This window comes from Colobus angolensis, unplaced genomic scaffold, assembly GCF_000951035.1.
Source record: "Colobus angolensis palliatus isolate OR3802 unplaced genomic scaffold, Cang.pa_1.0 Scaffold194, whole genome shotgun sequence".
NCBI classification, from domain to species: Eukaryota; Metazoa; Chordata; class Mammalia; order Primates; family Cercopithecidae; genus Colobus; species Colobus angolensis.
The window spans coordinates 563862-587610 of NW_012115088.1; the positions used below are offsets into that span (position 1 = coordinate 563862).

General features: G+C 40.8%; 1 protein-coding gene across 1 annotated transcript in view; it reads left to right on the forward strand.

Annotated features, from left to right (window-relative positions):
- Positions 1–23749, forward strand: part of DNAJC5B (DnaJ (Hsp40) homolog, subfamily C, member 5 beta) — an 81153-nt gene that overhangs the window by 17217 nt on the left and 40187 nt on the right. The window contains exons 2-3 of the mRNA XM_011940881.1: positions 3008–3131; positions 11053–11188. Coding sequence (XP_011796271.1) covers positions 11070–11188 — 119 coding nt within the window. The 5' untranslated portion in view covers positions 3008–3131; positions 11053–11069. The remainder of the gene's footprint in view (positions 1–3007; positions 3132–11052; positions 11189–23749) is intronic.

Consider the following 23749-nt stretch of genomic DNA (forward strand, 5'->3'; position numbering starts at 1 on the left):
TGTAAAATGGTAAAACATTATAGGAATTAACCAGTTTGTTCTTCTGAAGAAACATATAGGCACTTGATTTTACAGAAGAATTGCCAGAATTGTTCAGTAGTGACATCTTAGATACTGAAGTAGTAGTGACAGCTTTTTCATTTTATGCAATCAAAGCAACCACCTGTTTTTTTCCCTTTCCCAAGTAAGTTAATGCAATGAATCTTGACCAGATGATTTATCTCTTTGAAATTTACAAAGTGATGGCTTGAGTTTTATATATTGTAATACATAAATGATGTAGAGAGGTAGTAAAAATAATAACAATATCAGTAATAATAATGTGTTTGTTCATCGTGTCCTTGCACATCACATGTTCAAAACAAGTGGTGTTTGAGCTTGCTGAGATATGAAATTTAAAAGAAAGACTATGTAACCCTAATGCTTATGTGTTAGATAGTTCGGGTGGAATATTCAAATAATTCAGCTGGTACCTACGGCAGATTCTGTGGTGGTGCACCAGTCATTTCTTAAAATAACCCTAACCATATGTGGCAATTGAAAGAGGTGTATAAAAGTTCCCTAGAAGCCCCTAAAGGAATGGTGAAGACCCCACAAACAGAGAAAACAAGGAAGACTAGCATGTAAAACCCTCCTCCCCATCATGGTTCTATCTTCAGTTTCCCACCTCAGAGACAGGACTCTTTGGTTCAATCTTGGAAGATCTACTAAGTTCTCTTTCTCAAAATATAAATGATCCACTTGGCAATGCTTTTACAATACATTAGTGCATTTTGAATCAAAGAATTGTTTAATGTGCTTACCATGAGTTATTTCCTTTTGCAAACATCATTTGAAACTCACCACTTCTAGAAAGCCTCACCTAGTTATGTGGAATATGATCCCATTGATCTCTGGACATATCTTTTGATATCGGAAGCCATATGCTTACAGGCATGTAATGACGTCCTATGTATGACAGTACGCATCAGTATGTCCTTTTAATTTCTCTGACTTAAGCACATAGGACCTTTGAACATGCTCTTCCACCTGCTTGGAATATATTTGCTACTACCAGCAACTCCTTTATCTGGTTCTTTTCAGATTTCTGCCCAGATGTTTTTGTTCAGGGAAGCTTTCTCTAATCTTCCTCTGTTCACTGATATTATGTTCTTGTAGTATCTCTCCAAAGTCTCACTTTTCCCCTTTTTTGGGTGACCATTTGATTGCTCACTGCCTCTCTCGGAAGGCTGTAACTCTTTGACTCACACACCCAGGGTTTGTGTTGACTTTTGTTTATCAGTATATTTCTAGCAGTTAGTCCAGTGTTTGAATTCAACAGGTGACTAATTGTTGAATGAATACTGCACTTTCTCTTTGAAACTCAGCTACAGTTCCACTTCGCTGAAGAGTTCTGCGTTACTTAACTTTTTGAAACTAATGTTCTATGTAATACTTTAAAATAAAGATTAATGGTTAAGGAGAGTGATTAATTGTGCAAAAAGAATGACTCTTACTAAAAGTATTTCTTATTAGACTAAATCTGAAACATAAACTAAAACATACATTTTTAAAAAGCTACCCATAAGCTCACCGTATTTATTTATTTATTATTATACTTTAAGTTCTATGGTACATGTGCACAATGTGCCAGTTTGTTACATATGTATACATGTGCCACGTTGATGTGCTGCACCCATTAACTCGTCATTTATATTAGGTATATCTCCTAATGCTATCCCTCCCCCATCCCCCCTCCCCACAATAGGCTCTAGTGTGTGATGTTCCCCTTCCTGTGTCCAAGTGATCTCACTGTTCAATTCCCACCTATGAGTGAGAACATGCGGTGTTTGGTTTTCTGTTCTTGCGATAGTTTTCTGAGAATGATGGTTTCCAGCTGCATCCATGTCCCTGCAAAGGACATGAACTCATCCTTTTTTATGGCTGCATAGTGTTCCATGGGGTATGTGTGCCACATTTTCTTAATCCAGTCTGTCACTGATGGACATTTGGGTTGATTCCAAGTCTCTGCTATTGTGAATAGTGCTGCAATAAACATACAAATCTCACCATATGTATATAGCAACTATTTTTATTTCATCAAAGGACACTGTCCTTAAATTGAGGCGATGCTGTAAGTTGGATATTTAGTTCTAAATTTGTTTGTGTTTCTTCTTCTTCTTCCTTCTTCTTCTTCTTCCTTCTTTTTCTTCTTCTTGTTCTTCTCCTCCCTTTTCCTTCCTTCTTCCTCCCTCCTCCCTCCTCCTCCCTCCTCCTCCTCCTTCTTCTTCTTATGTGATGATGGGCAGCTTCATAAACTCTGGCTGGAAATCCGAAGGTATCTAAAATACCAATGCCCTCTAGAGGCGAGAGTGCTCTAAATCATTCACACAAAATTGCCTGAAGCTGGGCTACTTGTCTTGGTAAGCAGCACACTTAAACTACTCCTTCAGGCTTCAGGACCCCACTGTGCCAAATTCAGGAATAAAACCTGTCTCACGTAACACATTTTTAGTCTGTAGGATCTTACTCGAAATCATAAGAATTGTTGTCTCACGAGAATTTTTAATGTCTGTGAGAGTATGGGCATTAGCACAAGACGCCTTAATTCTTAAAACCACCTCAGTCAGTACTGTGACTCAATGCCTGTTAACTAGACAAGGGTTAAATATGCAGATTTTAAAATATTGGGTTAATAAATAGTGAGCAATTAAAGTTTGCTGCTTATTAATGTTGCATAGTCTTTCCAGTAATTTTAAATCAACTGATCAGTACTAGCCATAGACCAAAAAGAAAATGAAGTTTGAAGGAACCCACTTCACATGTCAGGAGATGAGCTTATTTCCTTAATGGAGAGTCCTGGTGGAGACACTGGAGGCAGTTCTTCAGTGGTGTTTGGTTGAACCAAGCACCAATTGACAAAGGATCAAAAGTGGGATGTGGCATATATTTTGGTATCAGTGGATGCCTTGTAATTGCAAGCTTTACGGTCATGCATGTTTCATTCTCTCTTTGTTGTGTTTTCCAGAGAGATAACCAATTGGCTGGCAAAGTAACAAATGAAAAGTAACCTGAGTCTATTGACCCGCTTAACCCTGCACAGCGGGGAAGGATGGAAATGAGCAGCTGTTTGCTTTGAAACAGTGGAACAGGTATGGAACAGCAGCTTTTGTTGTTGCCTTCTTTTATTTCCTTGCACATTATTTCCAGACCAGTTGAAAACAGCAAGTCGTTCCTGTTTGCGGATACAGAATTGGGGTTCCGGATTCCAGGAACAGGTACTGTGGTTTACTAGTAACATTCTGACTTGCCACATCTTCAGGTTGCCATTTATATAAGGACTAGGGCAATGAAAAGACCTTTTTCTTTTTTTTTTTTTTTGAGACGGGTTCTCTGTCATCCAGGCTGGAGTACAGTGGCACCACCTTGGATCACTGCAACCTCCACCTCCCAGGTTCAAGTGATTCTCCTGCCTCAGCCCCCTAAGTAACTGGGATTACAGGCACCCGCTACCACGGCTAATTTTTGTATTTTTAGTAGAGACAGGGTTTCACCATGTTGGCCAGGCTGGTCTGGAACTCCCGACCTCAGGTGATCCACCCGCCTTGGCCTCCCAAAGAAGTAGGATTACAGGTGTGCGCCACCATGCCTGGCTGAGATCATTGTTTTCAAATAGCAAATAAGTAATCATTCTAGGGAGAATTATTACTTTTAAACATAAGGTTTGCATTTTGGATGTGCAGTTAGCTTTAAGATACATTATTTGGGCTTATGGGAATTTTGCTCCACCAAACGAATTTCTACGAAGGAATCATAGAAGTAGACAAAATGGCAAAGCGTGTTGATTTCCCCAGGGAATGCCATGGAGAGAGTGTTTGCTGTGTTGAATGATCTAATCTCCTCTGCCCACATTCATTTTCTCAGTTGTGAAGGGACCCTGCCAAGAAAGGCATAGTTTGACTTTTTCTGTTTTTTCAAATTCACATAATAGATACAGGTGAAACTTCTTTTGCTTCAAAATGAAGATTTCATTTCAACATGAAAAATTTACAACCGCACTCTTAGGACCCCTGGAATTAGAATCTTTAAAATTCTTGTTCATTTTGAGTCATTGCCTATTGTCATTGGGGGGCTGTACCTTCTTTCGATTACATCCATTATCAAGAGGCACGTGAGCAGTACCTGGTTTGGTAGTCACTCTAAAGAGGTCAATGCTTTTTGTAATATTAATGGCTTTGTCATGCGGTTAGAAAGTAATTTTAAGTTCAGAAGATTAAGTATCATGTGTTGGATGTTCAAAATTAAATCACTTAATGACTTTGCTCGACAAGATTTTTCTCCCCATTGGATGCCTGATAGATGAGGGACTATGAATAAATAATAAAGACTTGAAATTTGCATAAGAATATTATAATTCAAAAGGTTACAGAAAAAAGAGTTTTAAAAGTTGTATTTTATGTAAGGAATTTAAAAAGGTTTTGGGCCCACTATTTAAGGTTACTTAAGGAAGAGTTTTCATGTTATTACATTCTCAGGACATAACATCTTTACACCCATTAAAGGTTTCAATGTATTGCTCTATTGAATCTGAAACTAAATATCATAGAAATCAATAATATATGAAGAATCTGGTTTCTAACTTAACAAGGGGGCAGAAAAAGTAGTGTGTTGTTGCTGCTTGAGGCACAAAGCAGCCTTATGATCTTTTGGTTCCTTTGTGTTTCAGTCTGTGGAGTCAGCCAACTACTTCCTACATTGAACAACTATCTTTTGCTTGCATTTTAACATAATACAAATGGACTTTTTAAAAAAGTTTCTTCATTAAAAGATGTTGTCTGTCTGAAAGGAAATCTTTGGGAACAGGGCAAAAGAAGACGAAACAGACGATATACACTCTATACTACCCATTCTGAATATTGATCAATCCATATTGTAAAACAAGTTGACTACTGGATTTCATTTAGCGGGAATAGATTATAATGTGATTCAATTTCCAAATGAAGTGATGATTGGAAAAAACATAATAAATCAAAGAATTAGCTAGCTACTGTGTCTTCCTGGGTATGAGTTCCTAGGTATGAAACTCTTTGAGAAATGGAATCTGCCCTTTTTTTTCCCCTACTAGAAAAGGGAGGGTAGAGAAGCAAAGGCCTGGGGCAGGGAAAGACAGGCTCCAGGCTGTTTCCAGGACTGTTCTCTGGAAGGGGCTGGGAGCAGCCCCCGCTTGAACCTATCTCTCTTTTTCCACACCTGGGATAATTTTGAAGGAGGCAGCCTTGGAGAAAACCATCCTCAAGGGGCACCAGAGGGCTTTGCAGGCTCCCCAGGGCTGCTTTCCTTACACTGGAAAAGATACTGGACAGGATTCAGGCACCCTCAACTCCAGAAACCTCGGAGTCTTCCTCTGCGAAAAGCATGAATGCTAACGTTAGGATGCTTCACTCACAAACATTGGTGTACCCAGTAAAAGTGCTGCCCAACGCCAAACCTAACGTGCCCCCCTCCTGTCACCACCCAGTCAGCAGGCAAAATAAGAACCAGGAGTTTGGGAATGGACAGGAGAGAGTGGTTTTTCATAGGTGGTAGGAGTAAGTTTAACAAGACTAGAAACACTCAGGGCTGTGGCTCATGTGTTTCCTGTAGCCTTGAGCCACAGGGCTTCCTGGAGATCCTCAGGAGGTTTTGACCCAGAGGCCAGGAATCTTCTTTCCTGTGTGGCTTACAAGCTGGGCTCCCTGCAGAAGTTCTGAAATTCTTGCATAACCCACACACTCCTTTACTTCCAGCTAACTCTACTTTCCTAACTAGCTCCTTCAGGAGCTCCCTCTTAGTCCAGGTGCAGGCTCAGTGGCTGTGCAGAGGGAAAACACCTGCCGTCATAGCCCTTAGAGCCCACTGCGCCTCCCTGTGGCCCCTCACCCTGGACAGAGCTGCAGGGCCCCTCACAACCTGTAGCTGGACACAGTGCAAGGCTGCTTCGGTTCAGTGTCACAGCTATTCAGAGTTCTTGTGAGGATTAGATGAGATACTAGTTGGGGGAAATTGTAAATTGTAAAGCATCTTAGACATGTCAAGTGTTATTCAATATGACACTCTAGTAAGAACATGGGCTTTAGAACCAGATAGCTCTAAATTCAAAACTCACCTCTGTGAACCTGGGCAAGTTGCTTTACTTCTGGGAGACTCACTTCCCTCATCCATGAAATGAGATTGCAAAGCAGAGAGGTATATGCCTGCTGCCCCTCGGGGGCTACAGGCTGCTGGTCTTCTAAGAGACTTCAGATGACAGCATTCATCACCACATCATGATCTTACCATGGTCAAAACAGCAAAAGGCTGTCCAGTTCTCAGCCTTTGAAGCTCAACCAGCTGGGTTGGCGGCAGCCAGAGAGCACGCCCTTGCTGAAGACCGAACTCCCTGCAGCCATGTTCTCCGGATGGCACACAAACTCTGGATATCTATTATTTTATGAAGGGAAACAGTTATCCTTGGAAGAAGATCACTTGTGTCAATGTGACCATTCATGTCCTCCTTGTGGGTGGATCTCAGGGCAAGACAAATCATCATCAGATGCCAATTTATTCATTTATCAGGAGATAGAAGTGTCCCTGAGACCAGTGAGAAGAACTGAATCCATGTGACCGGTGCATTCTCCTCCTTGAGGAAGATTTGTGTAGGATGCCAGATAGTAGCCAGAAGGAGACTTGTCAGCATGGAATTAGATGAGTCCAGTGTTTAACAACGAGGGCTGAAATTGCTGGACGGGCTTCTCTCAAGAGCAACTGCCTGGTCAATGGGGCCTGAGTCCCTTCCCGCCTTCCTTGCAATAGCGCTTGGATGGCCCAGCCAGCATTGGCCTCCACATTTGTTTTTCTCTGCCTGTCTGTGTCTGCTCATCCTCCTGAATAACCAACACAAGAAGAACCTGACACTGTCAGTTACAGTTATGCAGTTAATCAGGTTCCATCAGGTCTTGCAGGCCCATGAGCCATTTATCTCTTTAAGATGATTTTATAAGACAGCTTTTTTCCTGATCCAGCATGCACTGATCTCCCATTTTAACTCTAGAAAACAGTTTTATTTATCTTACTCCTAAGCTTTTGGGGGTCCCTCTCTGATGCCCCCAAGTACTGATAACAGGATTAAATGATACGACATATGAAAGTTGTCTTTCTGGTGCATAGGAGGGGCTCAGTAAAGACTAATTCCCTGTTTTCCTTCCCTTTCATGCAATATGACGGCTCTTAAGACTTTTATGGAACATAGCCCTGTGCTATGTCACTTGTATTTCAAAAATTAATAGAAAATCGAATTCCAGCCCCTGAGGAGCTCAGAGTATGGTGGTGCAGAGATATTTAAGTGAATAATGTTTTGTTGAGCGTAAAAACCCTGTTGTTGCCAGCCCTATTGGCTGTGAGAATAAATGTGGCCTTTCTGGTATTCATTTATTCATTTTGCTGTGCTGCTAGACCTCACCTGTACAAATACAGGGCCCCATCTCCTGCAAAATCCTCCCAAAGATGTGCCAGTGCTCAGGGAGATTAGTGTTCACCCTTCATCCCCATTTTCTCCATTAGCATTTGTCCACACCATGCCCATTTTAAAATTTGAATCAATGATGTTTTCTTAACCCCAGCTAAAGTATATACAAAGCAACCTGAAGGCCCCCCACACCCCACCACCCAGCTGCCCACCCTCACTCTTCCTGCCCCTTGCTGGTACTGAGTCTTTCCTACATTGTGATTCTGGAGCTTCCAAACACCCCAAATATTTCTGAGTATCCCTAGCAGGTATTGCAAATGTTTTCTGAAATGACTCAGGGCTTTCTGTGACCAGCCCTTCTCCTATCAGGCCTGATAGGAGGGAAGGAAGGGGCAGGGGCAGGAAGGAAGGGGCAGGGGAAGGGGCAGGCAGCAGTGTCCCCTGACTTTCTGCCACGTTCTCTGTTGCTACTTTCTTTGTAGAAAAATGCTGGCCCAGCCTGGCCTGGGTGCTGCCTCTCCCTATGAAATAGTTTCAGAGTTGCAGATGGTTGTTCCCTTTAGTCTTTCCAGAGTGCTCATGCAAACATCTCTTCAGTCTCTAAGTTCTCCCCAAGAGGAGCTCAAAAACACATTCTTGGGTAGGGTAGGGGACCAGTGGGTATCATCTAGTCTAGACTCCCCTCATCTTCTCTCTGAGCTAGATCCCAGTCAAAATTTCCTCCCTCCTCTTTCAGCCCCCAAACCCAGAAGTCCTACTATAGATGACCAAGACAGTCACTGGCCACCAAGGCCATACAGATCTGAGGTTAGACTTAGATAGAAGGGCTGTAATAGAAAAATATGAACCAAGTTCTACAGAAGCAAGTGGTAGTATTGCTTTCAGTTCAGGCTTCACCATTTCTGCGAGGCCATCCCTCCCACTCTCACTCAAGTTAAGCACTTGCTCTTGAATCACCCCACGGACATTTGCCAGATACCTAATATGTGCCAAGCACAAAGCGAGGCCTCTAATGGCATGGTTCCCAAGCAGAATCCTGTCCTCTAGGAGATCCCTCCTCTGTTTGATCTCTATACTTAGTACTTCTCTGACCCTGAACACTAGTTTCATTTTTGGCTTATACATTTGGATCCCATATTAGTCTGCAACCTCTCTGAAGATCTAACCCACACTTTAGGCTTCTGAATAAATACAGTCATCTGAATAACAACATTTTGGTCAACGTCAGACTACATATACAATGGTGGTCCCGGAAGATTGTAATGGAGTTGAAGAATTACTATTGCCTAGAGATATTGTAGCTGTCATAATGTAGTGTGACACATGACTCATGTCTGTGGCAGTACTGGTGTAAACAAACCTACTGCATTGCCCGTTATATAAAAGTGTACAATCATGACCTAGGCCTTCACATTCACTCATCCCTCACTCACTGACTCATCCAGAACAACTTCCAGTCCTTTGAGCTCCATTTGTGGCAAATGCCCTATACAGATGTACCAATTTTTATCTTTTATACTACATTTTTACTGTACCTTTTCTGTGTTTAGGTGTTAAAAAGTTGACTACAATATTCAGTACATTAACACACTGTACAGGTTTGTAGTCTAGGAGCAATAGGCTATACCATATAGCCTTGGTGTGTAGTAGGCTCTCCTATCTAGGTTTGTGTAAATACACTCTGTGATGTTCACACAATGACAAAATCCCCTAAGGATGCATTTCTCGGAACATAGCCTCATTGTCAAGCGGTGCATGACTATAATTGAATTGTCGGCTGTGGGTGTTATCATAATCCGTGTAGTAGATTATCTCTTTCCTGGATTAGTGACAGCAAGATCCAAGTAGGAAGCAATCAAAGTGAGTGAGTCATAGAGCACGGTGCTCACAAGCATGAAAATTATGCTTCTCTGTGCCTTGTTAAAATTGATTTTACAACTATCTGTTGATTTATGGGAGTCATGACATCTCTCTTATTTTATGACATAGATGATGAAGAAGAAATACATTTTTCCTTCAAATTGAAACTATCAAAATGGTTTCTTTTGGATGTTGCATATAGAGAAAAATCGATAAAGCAGACATAACTCTTCTTATCTGTACTAGAAATGTCAACACAACACATTTGAATCTGTTGGGTTTGAATATCTTAGTTTATCACTATTATTTTCCCAAAGTATTCTTTCACAAGTACCCAGAAGCCACATTCAACTTAAAGGCAGAGTAGGTGCAGTGATTTAAGAAACTTCCACAATAGTTAGTCTGGCTTGGCGATGCACTGGTGTTTAATTGAGAGAGTGTAACAGCACTTAGGAGTCCTGGTTGACAGTGACCAAAACCTAGCTGAAACACACAAGAAAAAATATGTGTGTACATTTGTACACAGAAAGGAATTTTATTGGCTCAATCCAAGGAAGGGTTGATAGACAAACTGTTGTAGGGTAAGAGTTGCAGGTGGACCCGAGAACAACTGGAGCCAGGAACTGAACCCCACTGAGGCTCTCACTCTCTTTCACCGTCTCTTAATTCAGGCCAGCCAACAATACTCAAATGTTCAATTGTATAGATTTCACCATCTGAGAGATTGTTCTATGTTTTTAAAATGTTAGGGAAGGATTCTAATTGGTCTGACTTGGGTCAGGTACTTCCACCTGGTGCACTAATGGAGATTGGGTAAGACTGAGGCAGGTCTCAGGAAAAGCACCAGTTGCAGTGGGGAACCTATGCACTCCCCAGAAAAACAAAAACTAAATGGCAAATAGGAAAATTATCTACTACTATGATCTCTGGCCAGAACGCCCCAAAAGGCATTTGTTAAGATGGCCTAGATGGCCTCTAAGTCTATATTCTGTAGTCCTAGGATTTGAATTGTTGTGTTGATTTGTTTATTTATTTGACAAACAAAAATTGTGTATATTTATGGTGTACAGTGTGATGTTTTGCCTTATGTGTACATACATGATGGAATGGTTAAGGTAAGCTAATTAGCAAACACATTAGCTCATTTCTCTTTTTGTTGTGTGGTGAGAACACTTAAAATCAACTCTCTTAGCTATTTTCACATACATATGTAATATATTGTTATTGACTATTGTCACCAAGTTGTACAACAGATTTATTGAACTTATTCCTCCTATTAACTGAAATTTAGCATAATTTGGACAACATCCCCCAGCCACTGCTTGCCCCGTATCCACCACTCCCATTGCTGGCTAAATTTGGAAAATATATGAAAAAGAAGTTAAGCAAATTCCAGAAAAAACAAAAGACCAAAAAGCTCTACATTTGCCTGGCCTGTGAGGATGGATTCTCAACAATTCTGAATTCACTGGGTGTTCAGATGACATTTTGCTTCTATTTAACCGTGTGGACAAAGCCCTGTTCCATTTGCATGGCTGCCTGTATTCTTTAACAACCTGATTCAGAGCTCTGCTTTTGGCTCTCCTAACCCTTTTCTCCCCTCTTTTTGCAGTTGGTACACAAATATTCTTCAGATTGTCATTTTACAAAAGGTCAAAAATGAGCTGTCTTCCCCTTTAGAGAGTGGGAAGTAGTGTGCATAACCTTCATGGCTATTTTCTCTCCTTTAGTTTTGCAGCCTTAGAAAATGGCATGTAACGTACCTAACCAAAGACAGCGGACTCTGTCAACAACAGGAGAAGCTCTATACAAAATTCTTGGTCTGCATAAGGGAGCATCAAATGAAGAAATTAAGAAAACCTACAGGTACAGAGTTCAATGGTGACTTTTCTTGTGCTACTAGTGATAGTTATTTTGTGACTGGTAGGTGCCTCCATTGAAGACATAAGCTTCTTGCTAAGACCAGGTAATCCACATTTTAGATCTAATGTTCCCTGCTCTACAACATAGGAGTGAGGAATGGACAGGCATAGCATTGATTTTATGAAAGAATTCACTGATGATGCTGGGCTTTAGGAAAGGGCAGCCTATGTCTTAGACCTGCAGTGAGAGAGAGAGAGAGAGAGAGAGAGAGAGAGAAAGAGAGAGAAATGAGTGAACAGACCACAACCAATCGCTGTCATTTTTCTTTCTTTCTTTCTTTGACAGTCTCACTCTGTCGCCCAGGCTGGAGTGCAGTGGCTCAATCTTGGCTTACTCCAACCTCCGCCTCCTGGGTTCAAGCAATTCTCTGCGTCAGCATCCCAAGTAGCTGGGATTACAGACACGTGCCATGATGCCCAGCTAATTTTTTTTTTTTTTTTTTTTGTAGAGACGGGGTTTCACCATGTTGGCCAGGCTGGTCTTGAACTCCTGACCTCAGGTGATCTGCCCACCTCGGCCTCCCAAAGTGCTGGGATTATAGGCATGAGCCACCGCGCCCTGCCAACCACTGTCATTTAACCCATCTAATATAGTATCACTGAGTCAGGTAGAGGAATTCTTTTTTAATAAAAGGAGTTTGGTGGAATGCTGCATTTGTAAGCCATATTTCTCAAGCCTTTACTTTTGAGCTTTTATAGTCTAGTTCCAAGTTAGTTATTTTTGGAAAACTTTGAAATGTCTTTTTATTTTAAGTATCCAAGGAATAAAAAAATATTGAGGGAGAAATGCCACTACTACAACCCAAACATATGAGGGAAGCTGTAAAATTAAAGTCGAAGGGACAAATCCCCAACTCAAAACACAAAAAAAATCATCTGCTTCTACACCGAAGTCTAGAAAGGCCTATCAGTGACAGAAGAAACACTGGTTCAGGGCTTCCTACTCCAGGAGATATTCTGCACTGGTGCTGTAGTATGTCAGTCCTCCAAGAATTCCATGATGAGTTTAATGATTTTCTCAAAATTCTGATATTTGTCCCACCTGTAAGGCATGTAGCCTGTCCGATACTTGTCTTGACAATGTTTTGGGACCTCATAGGGCTTTTTGAGGTATTTAAAAATGCTCCTTCCTCTTGGCTAGTTGGAGGAAGAAAGATGTGTGGACTTTAACCACCTTCTGGATAAGGCAGCTGCTTTCAGAGAGAGAAAATCTTTCCAGGAGAGTGTTTGTTTGCTTGTTTGTTTAGAGATAGGGCATCACTTTTGTTACCCAGGCTGGAGTGCAGTGGTCTGATCACAGCTCACTGCAGCCTCAAACCCCTGGGCTCAAGCAATCCTCCCACCTCAGCCTCCTGAGTAGCTAGGACTTCAGGCTAGCTACTCAGGCTATCAGGACCACCAGGCCTAGCTAATTTTTTGAAATTACTTTTTTGAAAAGATGGGATGTTCCTTTGTTGTCCAGGCTGGTCTTGAACCCCCAGCTTCAAGTAATCCTCCCACTTTGGCCTCCCAAAGTGCCAGAAGAGCCTTGACAGTTTCACATTGAAGCCTAAATTTGCTAAGACTCAGATTCTTTCTTACATATAGTTTTAAGTAGATGAAACAACCAGAAGCTTTTGACTTGTGATACTCTACCATGAAGGACATGGTGATAACAGAAATAGTGGAATAATCTGTGCTTGTAAACATTTAAGATACACCTGTGGGTTTTGGTGACTGATGATTAAACTGTTTTCCAACTTGCAAAAAAAAAATGTTGAGTACAAAACTAATTTGCTTATTGTAGAGAATTTGCAAATTACCAAAAATGAAGGCAATAACATTCATCCATAATCCTACCTCTAGTAATAATTATCATTAATATTTTGTTTCTTTCCAGTCTTTTTTTTTCTATCTAGAAAAGACATTTAAAAATCAGGTTGTATTAGTCTACATTCTTCAACTACCTCTTTTTTATTTTTATTTATTTATTTTTTTTCTGAGATGGAGTTTCACTCTTGTTGCCCAGGCTGCAGTGTAATGGCGCAATCTCAACTCACCGCAATGTCCACCTCCCTGGTTCAAGTGACTCTCTTGCCTCAGCCTCCTGAATAGGTGGGACTACAGGTGCCTGTCACCATGCCCGGCTGATTTTGTATTTTTAGTAGAGATGGGTGTTCTCCATGTTGGTTAGGCTGGTCTCGAACTCCTGACCTCAGGTGATCCTCCCACCTTGGCCTCCCAAAGTGCTGGGATTACAGGCGTGAGCCACTGCACCTGGACTACTACTGCTTTTTTTTTTTTTTTTTAACAAGGTCTTATCATGAAAATATCTTGATGTTACTAAATAGTCTGATTTTTAATGGCATTAAGCCTATGGTTATTCTGTAATTTATTTAGTCACATTGCAAGTTGTTATTGAACATGTAAGTTCTTTTACTTATTCCTTATACTTAATGTGCGTATATTATAATGCATATTTTCAATTACTTATTTTCTTATGAGGTAAAAAGCTATGCCTTTACGGGGAAAAAAGAATCAAAGTATAAGTAAATTTTCAGATTTTAATCAGTTACTTCTTGATTTAGTCTTGAATTAGGTTTTTTTAACCTATGTGCTTTTTCTTACTGTACAGAAGTTTAAAATTAGGCAAATTTGTTAGTCATTTCCTTTATGACTTTTGTTTTACCAATTATGGTTAAAAGACCTCTTGCAATTACAACACTATAAAAATATTCACCTTATCTTCTTCTAGCACATTTATGATTTTGCTTTGACACTAAATCTTGATCCAATTGAGGTTTATTTTGGCATATTTCATACGCTAAAATATGAAAAAGGAATGAGGTCAAATTCCAGATCTAATTTTTTTCCAAATCCTTAGCCCACTAATACTTATTGAGTCTCTATATTTGTCTATTAATGGGAAATTCTCTGGGTTTGGATTGGAACCTTCACCACTGGCAAACTGTAGGACTGAAATGCCTTTGAGAAGCATGTTTTGAAGAAGAAATGACAATGGTGCAAACTGTAATTTGGAACCAAATAGTTACATGAAAATGGTAGAGTCTGATCAAAGTGAATATCAATCTTCTAGTTTATATTTCCCTTAAGGTGCTAGGGAGAAAAAAGTCTTTGCATTTCCATTTTGCCCTAGACCTATCCAGAGGAGTGTGCCTGGGAGCTGCCCACACTTGTTGGTGGACGTCCTTGGCTGAAGATCACTGAATTTGACTGAAGGCTTCAGGCTGGGACATTGTGCTGGGTGAGGGGAGGTGGGAGGGAATGCCATAATTGCATTGTCAGTTAACTAATTTTTGTAATAACTACAAAACTGCTCCCCAAAACGGGGAGGGAAAAAAGTGACATCCAACTTCTTTGTAATTTTTAAAATCCACTTTACTTTAAATATGTGACTTTAATTGTCTTTATTAATTTTGTAAGCTAAAATTTCAGGTCATATGTTAATTAAGGCATTAATTATGCTGAGTTGTTTGCAAATTTAACAATTACAACATAAAGTCTATTCATGTAATTAGTGTCTTGCTATTAATTTTGTTTTAATGTCATACAAATATTATTTTTTCAGGTGATTAGGGTACTAGCATGCTGCCAAAAGCATCTACTTCTCCCTAAATTACATATTTGTATTCTGCAAGTTATTCAAAATGTATGAGCAAGCTGGAAATCCACTGAGAATATTATTCTTATATTGTGGGATCTGGATCAAAGCAGTCACAATATAGTGAAATTAAAAATCAGTGAAATTTAATAAAATTACCAACTGTTGAATCCATACACAACTTGGCCACTGTTATAATATTTGGCTGTGCTCTTGAAAACAAGGCTGAGTTAGAAGACTTCTTTCTTCTTTTGCATTTTAGTTTTAAAAAGATAATCTTTCATTTTATTAAAATGAAAACAGGTATATAAAAAAGTCTTTCTCTTACCTCATATCCCCCAAATCACTTCCCCAGGAGAAGCAATATTATCAATTCTTTGTATACCCTTCTAGAGAGATCTTATGTCTAAATAAGCATATATAGGCCGGGCACGGTGGCTCACACCTGTAATCCCAGAACTTTGGGAGGTCGAGGCAGGTGGATCACTTGAGGTCAGGAGTTTGAGACCAGCCTGGCCAACATGGCAAAACCCCATCTCTACTAAAAATATAAAAATTAGCTGGGCATGGTGATGCATGCCTGTAATCCCAGCTGCTCGGGAGGCTGAGGCAAGAGAATCACTTGAACCTGGGAGGCAGAGGTTGCAGTGAGCCGAGAGCCGAGATCATGCTGCTGTACTTCAGCCTGGGCAACAGAGTGAGACTGTGTCTCGGAATAAATAAATAAGCATATATACAGAACTTCCAGTCTAAGCAAGATGGTGTAGACTTTTCTCTCCCTGCTAAGCACAACTAAAAACCTTGGAAATAACGCAAGAGACAACCAAAAGAGAGCTCTGAAAGGTAGAAAGAGGAAGGTTAATGGGTCAGAAATCCTAGGTCACAGCAGCAGGGCATTTTATAATCCCCTCCACCCCAACCCAACAAAAGATAACCCAGGCTCAGTTTTTCCCAATACCCAATCTAGCAAGAGAAGGCATCCAGTTAGCCTTACTCTTCCTCCAAATTGAACAGAAGTCCTGTCAATACCATTAGACAAGCCTCACAGAAACAGCAAGCAGCACCAACTGAAAGCCCTCCATCAACATCTTGCCGGGGAAGTTCTCTCTTTTCCCACCACCAGTCTGGGACTCCTCTCTCTCACCTAGAGACCCCACTTGGCAGAGAACATTAGTAAGGGGGATTCCATCACAAGCACCCAGCCCAGGAATGCTTTTGTCCCCACAGGCTGGAGACTCCTTTCCTTCAACTAAAGGCACCTGGTTCCTCAGCTACTACCAACAAGGAGTGTTGGGAGCCTCAGAAGCAGGAGACAAACCAAACAAACCGAAGAAGCACCGTAAAGACTCTGAAAAGTAGATTGTTATTGGAACCACTCACAAAAGTAGGCTAGAACCTGCATCCTAAACCTAAAGAAGGGGACTGCCTGCTAAAATAGAACAATTTAAATAGAAACCAGAATCTCCCAACATGATAGCCAAAATATCCAGATACAAACAAAATCACCCATCCTACAAAGAAGCGAGAAAATCATAACTTGAATAAAAGAAGAAAATCAGCTAACTCCTGTGCTGAGATGAACCAGATGTTGGAACTATCTGAAAAGCATTTTAAAGTAACCATCATAAAATAATTCAACAAGTAATGACAAATTCTCTTGAAGCAAGTAAAAAAATGGAAATTCCCAGTGAAGAAATAGGAGTTACAAAAAAGAACCAAATGGAAACTACAGAACCAAAAAAAAAAAAAAAAAACCAAAACATAAATAATAAAACTAACTGGATAAGATTAATAGTACAGTGGAGATGACAGAGAATAGAAATTGAGGACAGATCAATAGAATATGCCCGATCTGAACAACCGATAAGCAATAAACTGAAAACAGAGTCTCAGAAACCTGTGGGACAATAACAAAGACCCAACATTTATAGCATTGCCGTCCTAGAAGGAGAGGAGTGAAACAATGGGACTAAAAGAGTACTCAGAGAAGTAATGACTGGAAATTGCCCACATTTGGCAAAAGATAGAAACCTACAGACTCAAGAGGCTGAGAGAACTCCAACAGGATAAACCCAAAGCAATCCATGACAAGAACATTATAATTAAACTTCTGAAAACTAATGACAAAGAAAAAAATGTGAAAGCAGTCAGGGAGAAACAATGCATGGCCAAACACCCATTTGAATGGCAGCATATTTCTCATCTAAGGCAACAGAAGCCTGAAGAAAGTGACAAAACATTTTTCAAGTGATGAAAGAGAAGAACTGTCAGCAGAAAATTCTGTATCTGGTGAAACTATATTTCAGGAGTGAAGGGGAAATACATTCTCACATAAAGGGAATCTAAAAGAATTTGTCACTAGCAGATCTCCTCTTAAAGAATAGCTAAAGGAAGTTCTTCAAAAGAAAGGAAATGATAAAGGAAGGAATCTTAGACGATCAGGAAGAAGGAAAGAACAAGGGAGAAAGCAGAAATATGGGTAAATACAAAAGACTATCCTTTTCCTAGTGAGTTTTCATGTATGATGATTGGGACAAAATTTATAATACCATGTGACACTCAAAACAATGATATTTAAAAATGGGAGGATAAAGGAGCCAAAGTGGGAGTAAGGTTTGCACCTTCACTCAAACTGATATCAATAGATTGTGATGTCACACACACATACACATATATAATACCCAGTCACTGGGAAACCCACACAAAATGACACATTCCAATACACCACAAATAAATCAACATGGAATCCTAAAAATGTTCAAATAACCCACAGGAAGACAAGAAAAAAGAACAAGAAAAATGAGAAACAAATGAAACAAACAGAAAATTTAAAATCTATTTCAACAGCCTACCATCTCCCCAGTTGTCCAAGTCCCATTATCTAAAACTTGTAGCCTTAAACCCTCACATAATAATTATATTGTGTAAACAGCCTAAGCATATATGTTATATTTTCCTTTCTTCTACACATGGTGTTGTGTTCTTCCTCCTAGCCTGTACTTTGTATTTTCTTAACAATGTATCTTAAAGATAATTCCAAGGAATGATCAGTTCATGAAAGGATTTCTCATTCTTTTCATATTACCATGTAGTATTCCATGACATGGATGTCCCATGGCTTAATTAGTTTCCTATTGATAGATATTTAGGTTGTTTCCCATCAAGGCTGTCTTTTTAAAACCAACTTTTTGCTTCTCGGAGAGGGAAGCCCCATAGTCCAGAAAGGTAGATAGAGGTGGGGAAAGGGAAACAATCTTGGTTCCTGATCCTTTTTCAGTATTCGCATGTCCTGATCCCAGATTCCTGGAGCAAGAATCTCATGGATCCAGCCAGATCAGATGCCCATTCATGTCTAACTAGCTCTGATTCAGGGAATCACAACTTCCCACTATCACTTAGCAAGGAGGTGCGATCCAACTTTTGCCGGAAGGGAAAGGGACAGTGTTCTCCAAAAAGGGGACAAAGTTGGGAAAGAAATTATCAGTATCTCCAGTTCTTCATTCTTTTACAGAATTAACCATAAATAGCAGCCTCAAAGACCTATCTCAGTCCCTCCCATGTCTATTTGTAGATCTTTATCATAGAGTCTTCCTGTGAATAAAGCACTTTTTCCTATGTCATCTGAAACTCAACCATATGTCATTAGTCAGCTGATAAAATGGAGTCCCCAGCTACCTCAAAGGACAGATGGGAAAGGTGACAAGAAGAAGGCTTTTACTGTGCCAATCCATCAGGTATTGAAGCTCTTGCCTTATTGACATTTTGTGAAGAGAAATGAGATCATTTTTTTTTTCAAGGGATGCCAAGCTCTTTGTGGCAAAGCACAGTGAAAATGCCAGGTACTATTGTGAATGAACAAATATCCAAGTCTAAAATTATCCTGCCCTTTGGTGCTGCTGTTCCAAAACCATTTATCTAGCATGAGATGAATTTGTGATCCAAGTCAAAAGTGACATATCACAGGGTGAAACTCATAGTATGGTGTCATCCAGGGCCTTCATTATGGAATAAATCTGCCTTTAGTATTGCAGATCATAATCATCCCAAAGGGATTGAAGTCTAAGGCTCATTTAATCCGATTTTATCATTGCTAGATCATGTCACTTAATCTGACCAGCATTTGCATGAGATAAGCAAATATTTTATCCTCTTCTCCCACTGCCTAAAAGTCTTAAGTCTCCCCCTTATCATGCTGTCTGAAGGATACTTATTTGAGTTAATCTTTTAAAATTCAGATAGACCTAGAATGATAGAGGTTATCCATCATTCATACATTTGCCTGAACTTTAAACTGACACGTTTTGCCTTTCCACCTAATTTAGATATTGCTCCAAGAGCCAACAGGAATTTTGAGTTAGAAAGCTAGTGAAGGAAGTGAGGAGAAGGGAGAGTCACTAGTGGATGGTGGGATGGTTGAACAATTGGGGAAATGGGAGACTGCTGAAATAAGGAACTCAAAGACTGCTCTCTATATAACCTCAATACTCAGGCTCAAGACCCTTTCAAGTGACTTGAGAACTTGGGTTCACTGCAGAGTCTCTGCCATCCTTCTTCTAGGAGTCTCCTCTGAGGAAGTCTTCCAGGGCCTGGGAGCCAGTTCATCTCCATGTAGTGGCATTGTCCACCAAGCCATGTTGCCACCCTATAGCTGATGCTGCTTTGCCATTTGCTGTGTTGGCATGTCCATGGTCACTGCTAGACACAGCCCTGGGTGCTAGACTCTGCTGCTACAGCTCCCCTGCCACTCAGCTGCACCACTTCCCTGCCAGGCATGGTAGGCGCAGCTGGTGCTCCTTGCCAACTACTCAGTCCCCAAATCCTCTGACCGCTCCTTCAGGCCCAGAAGCCTTTTCTGCTGTTTACCTTGAGAGCCGAGGGAGCCCCAAAGCCTGCTGGGCTGTACCTCTGGCAGGGATGAGGCTGGGCATAGGGGATAGCTCCCTCACTCCTCTTTGTGATATGCTCTGTTAGAGCCCCCTGTGAGTTCAAAGCATGGTAGAAAAGCTCCTTCCAGTTTTCCTTATAGCTCTCTTTTTCTCTAGGACCCAGACACATGCTCAGGGGGTGAGCCAGACACTAGCAGTAGTGTCGCTCTGCTTAGACTCTCAATCTTATCCAACAGTTCCCCCTGCTCCTGTGTCAAGGTCTTCACACCTGGCTCTTTCTTTCCTAAGAGGCATTCTTTTCCAGGAGATTCTACAGTTCCCTCCTCAGCCTAAGAGAGGTTTGTGTCAGTCTGTCCCACTGGTTCTTTAGATGTACCCAGCTGGGGCTGCCACAGTCATGGCTTGGATTCTTTTCTGGAAGCCTCTTCAGCTCTGTGGAACTTCTGGGAGGCTACTGCTACCAGTTTTCCAAACACATCCTGATGTGCTCTAACCCTGAGCAGTGAACAATGGGCGAGAATGACTCAAAGAGCAGCCCTACCATATTCCTGCAGCAAAGCCACCTGATTCTGTGTTGAAACAGGTAAATAAAATGTGTCATCTTACTGTTCGTTGCTCAGCAAGTACTGTGGGTATACGATTAGATTTCCTGTTTTCTTGTTGGCACATAAAGGACCTTCACTCCAAAGTCGTTAGATTGTTGATCCATACTGCTACCTAATGATAGCAGAAGCCAAGAAGGCTGATCAGAGCACGTAGCAGCCACCAGTATGTCTAGAGTCTCTGACACTATCAATGGCTTTATACCAGCAAGTCTTGTTCATTATTCAACGAATATGTATTGAGCGCTGCCTCGGTGTTGGCCACTGTCCTAGATACTGAGAAAATAGCAGTCAACAAAACAGACCAAATTCCTGCTTCCTTAAACCTGTTCTAAATAGGGCCAGGGGAAGGGGGAGGCTTAATAATGAACAAATAAGTAAAACACACAGCATATCAGATGTTGCTAAATGCTGTGAAGAAAAGCAGAAGAGGGTAGGGAGTGTTAGGAGTGTGCTGGAAGTTCCACATTCTCTTTGAGATGTTCACATAAACACTAAAATCACTCAGTTGAAATGTATCCTAAATATAATGTAGCAGTTAAGAGTACAGGATATTTCTGAGTGTGGTGGTGCTAGCCTATAGTCCTAGCTACTCAGGAGGCTGAGGTGGGAGGGTCTCTTGAGCCCAGGAGTTTGACGCTGTAGTATACTATGACTGAGCCTGTGAATAGCAACTGCGCTCCAGCCTGGGCAACACAGCAAGATCCCATATCTAAAAAAAGAGTGCAAGATATTCGGAAAGACCTGAATTCAATTCACTTTTCTCAGCCTCATGCACTTCATAAGTAAAGTGCAGATAATGATCTGATCTCAGAGGATTGTGGAGGATTACATGAGATGATGCACGCAAAATGTTTAGCCAAAGTCTGGCACATGGGTACTGGGTGCTACAAAGGATACACAAGAGCCTGAGAACCAACCCTACAGAATGGCAGTTTCCAAACTCAGCTAGGGCATGGGTGCAGGGTGGTGTGCCAAGAAGTGTGAGTATGTGAATGAGAGGAATGGATACAGAATGTATGTGTGTGTGTGTGTGTAGGGGACATTTAGATTATGTGACATTTAGATTCCATTGAATACATTTAAAAGAATGTTACAACTGTTTTATTTTAACATGCTGATGTTTACAATATGCTGAAAATTACATTCTTTCCATCTGTTTAATCTTATAAAGAATTTTAGATACCAAGTTAAAAATGTTGAAGGGACACCATTTCTCATTATTAGTTTAAGAGGTGTGTAAGCAAAAAGAATTTAACTGTGGGTGGGGAGGACAAAAGAAACCCAAACATCCCACCCAGAGTGATGACAAGGAGGCATTCAGGTGGCTTCGGGGAGTGGCGGCCTGCGGGGGCACAGCCAAGCACCTTCCTGAGGCCTTTCATTTGCTCTCTGGCCCACTGTGCTGTCCCAGCAGAGCACTGCAGCCTCACAGACAGTAATTCCCTTGCTGCTTTTCTGCCTCTCCCACTCCATCTGTTCCTTGAGGGCAGACACTGTGCCCGGTCTCTCATTGTACTTCCAGCCCTAGCACCATGCCAGCATTTGCTGAATGCAAAAAGGAATTAGACAATATAGAATGTCTGTTTTCTCCCTGATGGTAATCTCAGCTTCTTCAGGACCATTTCTCAAATAATTAGTTTGGTCACTTTGCTGAACAGGGAGTTGTTTACTGACCCAGTAAACAGAGGAGGGGTGGATCAGCAAGGAAAGATACTAGTTTCCATTTGGGAACCAGAGAAGTTTTGTATGATTCCGGGACCTTCAAGTGAAAAGTAGTTAGGTGATGAGAAAAGGAAAACTGTAAAAAACAGCCGGGTTTGCAATTTAGATAATGTACCTTCAGTGTTTAAAATCTCATTTGTAACATAAACATTGGTTTTTATTTACACCAATATGTACATTTTTGAAGTGGACTAGAAACAAGATTAAGATGCTCCAAAATGAGGCTGACTGGTTTCTCTGGCATGCTGGGTGCAAGAGCTAACAAAATGCTGCGTAAGAAAACACGCGAAGATCTAGCTCTTTCTTGGCTTTTTAGAGAGCCACAAAATCGGAGTGAGGCTGGATGTGGTGGCTCTTGCCTATAATCCCGGTAATTTAGCAGGCTGAAGTGGGAGGATCAATTGAGTCCAGGAATTTAAGGCTGTAGTGAGCTATGATCACGCCACTGCACTCCAGCTTGGGTGACAGAGCAAGACCCTGTCTCTAAACAAAACAAAACCCCAATTAGAGATTAACTTATAGACAGGCATGGTGGCATGTGCCTGTGGTCCTAGCTATTTGGGAGGCTGAGGTGGGAGGATCTCTTGAGCCCAGGTGTTTGAGGCTGCAGTGAGCCATGATTACACCACTGCACTCCAGCCTATGTGGCAGAGTGAGACCCAGACTCTTAAAAAAAAAAAAACAAAGTGAACTACTTTGCACATTAGCACTTGGGTCTCTGTGCCTCATGGATAAGCTTAATTTCTCCTTGTTGACAAGGTACCAAGTATTCTGATTCACATGACAGCAGAAGACTCGGCTGACTCTTCTTTTTCATTTGACTTTACATGGAACTTTCTAGAAATTATCTTCCAATTCTGCAGAAATGAGTTGCCTCAGTGTAGTCCAAAGTGAGGCAAATTCTGTTTTCAAAAGAAGCGGAAAAGAGTGTTATTTCCATAATGATCTGTGGCAACCCCAATCTGTGGTGCTTTTGCCCATCTTTATTAGCAATTACAGGTGAAAACAGAGGCTGCTTATGAATAAAGTGTAAATGTCAGGGGAATGCATAGTTAATAGAAGAATTGTAAATATTTACAAGGCAGAGTGATGATTCAAGCTCACAAGATTAATTGACATTAATCTCTATCAAGCACTAATTTGTTTCCTGAGTTCTAAAATCTTCCACTGAAAAGAAGAGTATGTGAGGCCATACTCACAGCCCACTTGGAACAGTTGTCTTCCGGTGGGCTGCATAACCTCCCTTCTCCCTCGTCAAGTCTTTCACTTGATCGGGCCTCTTAGTTCTTTCAAGCAGTGCCAACCTCAGTCATTCCTGGGTGCTGGAATCATTACGATCCATATCTTTTTACTCACTCATTCACTCAATATCTATTTAGTGTTGGATAATTCTTTATATTATACTATGAGAGATGAATATACATATATATATATATTCATTGTATTCATTAATATGAACCCTATGCTCAAGTTCATCTATCTCACCCACTATACTCTCCCTTGTTTTGCTTGTCTCTGAGACATACCTTTTCAACCTTATTAAATTTTACTCTTTGTAGTAAACTCTAAATTTATTGGCTCCAGTTTGCATGGTTGTGCAATCTTCTCCAGCAATGCTGGTCAGCACAGAAACAGGAGTGGAATTAGTGAGTGGCTAATGTCATCTTCTTGGGACTGAAACAGTAAATCAG